General features: G+C 37.8%; 1 protein-coding gene across 1 annotated transcript in view; it reads right to left on the bottom strand.

The window, feature by feature from the left end:
• Positions 1 to 3673, bottom strand: part of ZBED9 (zinc finger BED-type containing 9) — a 32147-nt gene that overhangs the window by 15372 nt on the left and 13102 nt on the right. The window contains exon 2 of the mRNA XM_007956490.2: positions 1839 to 1986. Within this exon, the coding sequence (XP_007954681.1) occupies positions 1839 to 1986 (148 nt within the window). The remainder of the gene's footprint in view (positions 1 to 1838; positions 1987 to 3673) is intronic.

Raw genomic sequence — 3673 nt, 5'->3', positions numbered from 1 at the left:
CACATCACTAATTTTAATCAGGGAGGGGTAGTATATGGGCCTGAACTAGTGAAAAATTTCTGATTTAATAAAGCGTATTAAAATAAATGTTTAGAATAGATATAATAATAGAAATACTAAAAATAATTCAAACTTGGCTTACAAATTTTAAGAAAATGGCTTTGAAAAAAATAAATAAAAACAATTTAGAATTAGCACATCACCTCCAGGCAGTCTTATGGCTGCCGGGAAAAATACTCTCTCTCAAGTTAACGTTGTTTACCTTACCTATTTGCATCCCAAATGTTGCACTAGTAAATTTAACTCAAATGTTCACAATTTCTAAAATTAGGCTCAAATTAGTGGTTTGTTACTGTTTGTTCTCACCTCACTTAACTCTCAACTATTCCAATAAAACTTCCTTTATCACTTAATTTAAGCTCACAGTGAGTTCTCCTTTCCTGGTAGACAATCTATTCAAAACACAAATCAGCACTGTAGGACTTTCTTTTACTGTTTCATATGTAGATCCAACAAGATTGCAAATTTCTAAAGAATCAGGGGTTCCTTAATTGTCCACTGTCTTTCACATTATCTAACACATTACTACATACAAAGGTGTTCAATAAAAACTTGTTGACTAACTTCATAATTAAAGATGATAATACTCACAGTAAATGTCATCTCAAAATGCAACTGAAAAGACCATTAATATAAATAGTATTCTTTCCACAGTGATCCATTTGTGCAATGCTTGTTTTGATCTATTTTCAGTGGATTACCCTTCATTTGCCAGAAACTGTGAACTCCTGGTGAGTGCAGCATGTATCCATGTAACTCCCTCAGTTGCCTAGTACAGAGCAGCGAGGTGTACAGAAAATGATTCTGAGAGTGATAAGTTAAAGGGGTTTGAATAAGGAATGACAGATAAAAGAAGTGGTGGAAAGTAACAATAAGGACTACGAGCAGAAAAGGAAGGTAAACAAGGATGAATTTGGGGAAGGAAAGGGACATAAAGGGAATGATAAGTGAGAACCAGGAGAATGTGAGCTTCAGAAGTTTGTAGAATCAACATGAATAGTTCTAGGATGAGCAGAGAATAGGGAGTTGCTAGGGGTATAAGAGGAAAAGAAAACTGTTATCTTCTTTGGAAAAGAAAGCTGCTCCAGAACCAAGCCAGCTGTGTGCCCACCTCCACTACACCACACTGTATCATTTACAGACTTTAGAACTCTAATGAACACAGACTACGGAAATTCCATTTTCTTCAGTAGAATTCTTAAACAGCCATTAGATGACAAAAATTGGTAGCAGAGACAATAGAAATGGGGCATATAACTAGAATGACAATAGCTTGACATAATACAGGGAGCTCTGGTAGCATAGTGCCTAAGGCACTTGACTGCTAACCAGAAGGCTGGTGGTTCAAACCAACCAGCCACTCCTCGGAAGGTTGGGCAATCTACTTCTGTAGTGATACTGCCTCTGCAATCCAAGGAGGGGTCAATATGAGTCAGGTCCAACTCGACGGCACCTAACACCAACATGACATAATACATTCAGATACATCTGATTTATTCATAGTACTTAACTTTGTTACAAAGTACCCATGGATGAGCTTGTGCTCACCTATTTTTGACATTATTAAATTAAAAAAGCAAACACGTTGCTGTCGAGTCGATTCTGAGTAAGGTGACCTCATATGCTTCAGAGTACAACTTGACTGCTCCTTTAATGACATTACACTCTATTGATTCTCAGTAGAAGCTTAAATGGAATGAGGTTTGATAACTCTTCAATGACTAGATCCTTCTCCTCCCCTATTCTCATCTTCTTCCCAGGGTTTAAATTATCCTCACCATTATCTTGAAGTAGATACTGCTCTGGAGATTCACATTCCATTCTGTCCTCCATAGGATGGAGCTGAGTACCTAAGGACTTCTTTGCAATATCCAGAGGGGTCATTTCTTCCACAGGAATTTCCCATCCATATGTGCTAGGTGGAACCTGGGGACAAATAGGTACATTTGGGAATTAATGTAAGTAATCACTTCACAAACCATAGCTAAACTTCAAAATGTCAAAACTGCCTGATTCCACTGAAATAAAACGTAAGAAAAAAAAATCAGTCTTCATTAAATTCTTAAGAGGAGTGCAAGACAAAATCAGAAGAGAAATGAGATATGCTAGGACTAATAGGGCCGGCGTGATACAACAGAAACTGTTTCCATTGGACAGGAGTTGATATTCATCCCTGTGATTTCAGTTTGTTTATTTGTTTGTTTTGGGGGGGAGTAGGAATCCCCACATATATGGTTGCCAGATGATATTCCTACGTATGTATTTTTACATTGTATGTGCTGTAAGAATGCACATATAAGTAGAACTAACAGGGGGGAAAGTTATGATAATTTCTTAGGCACAATCAATCACCCTGATGGAGCAGCTGTTGGATCTCTGGGCTCAGGACAATGGTTACAGGGACATACAGATCAATTGGCATAACATACTACACGAAAACGTTGTTCTACATCCTACTTTAGTGAGTAGCAACTGGGGTCTTAAAAGCTTGCAAGCGGCCATCTTTATGCAACAATGGGTCTTTCCTCATCTAGAGCAAAGAAAAACGAAGCAAACCAAAGATGCATGGAAACAATTAGTCCAAGGGACTAGTGGACCATGTGAACTTCAGCCTACATGACCATGATACCAGGAGAACTAGATGGTGCTCAGCTACCACTGTCAACCACTTGGAAAGTGGTCAGTCCAGAAGATCATGGATAGAATGGAAGACAAGATGGAACAAAACTCAAAATCATAAAAAGACCAGGTTTATTGGTATGATAGAGCCTGGTAAAACCCCCGAGACTATGGCTCCTAGTTACCCTTCAAGTCTAGAACTGAACTAACTCTCATGACTTCCAGCCAAACAATAGACATGTAAGGTGAACATATACATCAATCAGGTAGACATACTCCTTAGAATGATCAATCATGGGAGAACTCTCTTACTGACATGGAGTCGGATCTGACTCTAAGCGACCCCTACTTGGGTTTCTGAGGTGGTATCACTACGGAAGTAGATTGCCCAATCTTCCTTCTGAGGAGTGGCTGGTGGGTTTGAACCACCAGCCTTCTGGTTAGCAGTCAAATGCCTTAGGCACTATGCCACCAGAGCTCCCACACCACCAGAGAAGGGCACAGGGAGATAGTTCATGGGGCAGGAATGCATAGGAAAGGAGGACACAGGGAAGAAATTTTAAAATCAAAAAAATTTCTTATATTATGATAATTGAAAATATTTATATAAATATACTTCAGTGTGAGCTGTTAAAAGTAAGTAGTTTGAGGAAAATGGAAATTATCTAAGAGAGACAAATAAGCTGTTAAACCAAGGAAGGACCCAGATAGCTATTTCAGACTAAGTGTGAAAAACATTAGCCCAGTTTGTTATGGTTGACTAAGCCAACCAAATTGGATACTTCTGCAGGACACAAAAGAAAACATTATCTTCTCCTTACACTAATCTTCTATTATATGGTTTATAATTAAATTACCCAATTATCCCCAAAATTTAATGATTTATTTTTTTCAAATCTAGGATCCAATTACTGTTTATACATTGTTGTTGGTTATCATATCTCCTTTATTTCTTTAAATCTAAAATAGTTCCCTGACTTAAAAAAAAAAAAAA

The sequence above is a fragment of the Orycteropus afer genome, unplaced genomic scaffold, assembly GCF_000298275.1.
Source record: "Orycteropus afer afer isolate SDZICR_OR568_19922 unplaced genomic scaffold, OryAfe1.0 scaffold00627, whole genome shotgun sequence".
Lineage (NCBI taxonomy): Eukaryota > Metazoa > Chordata > Mammalia > Tubulidentata > Orycteropodidae > Orycteropus > Orycteropus afer.
The sequence above is the reverse complement of the archived record's forward strand: the minus strand, read 5'-3'. Positions and strand labels throughout refer to the sequence as shown.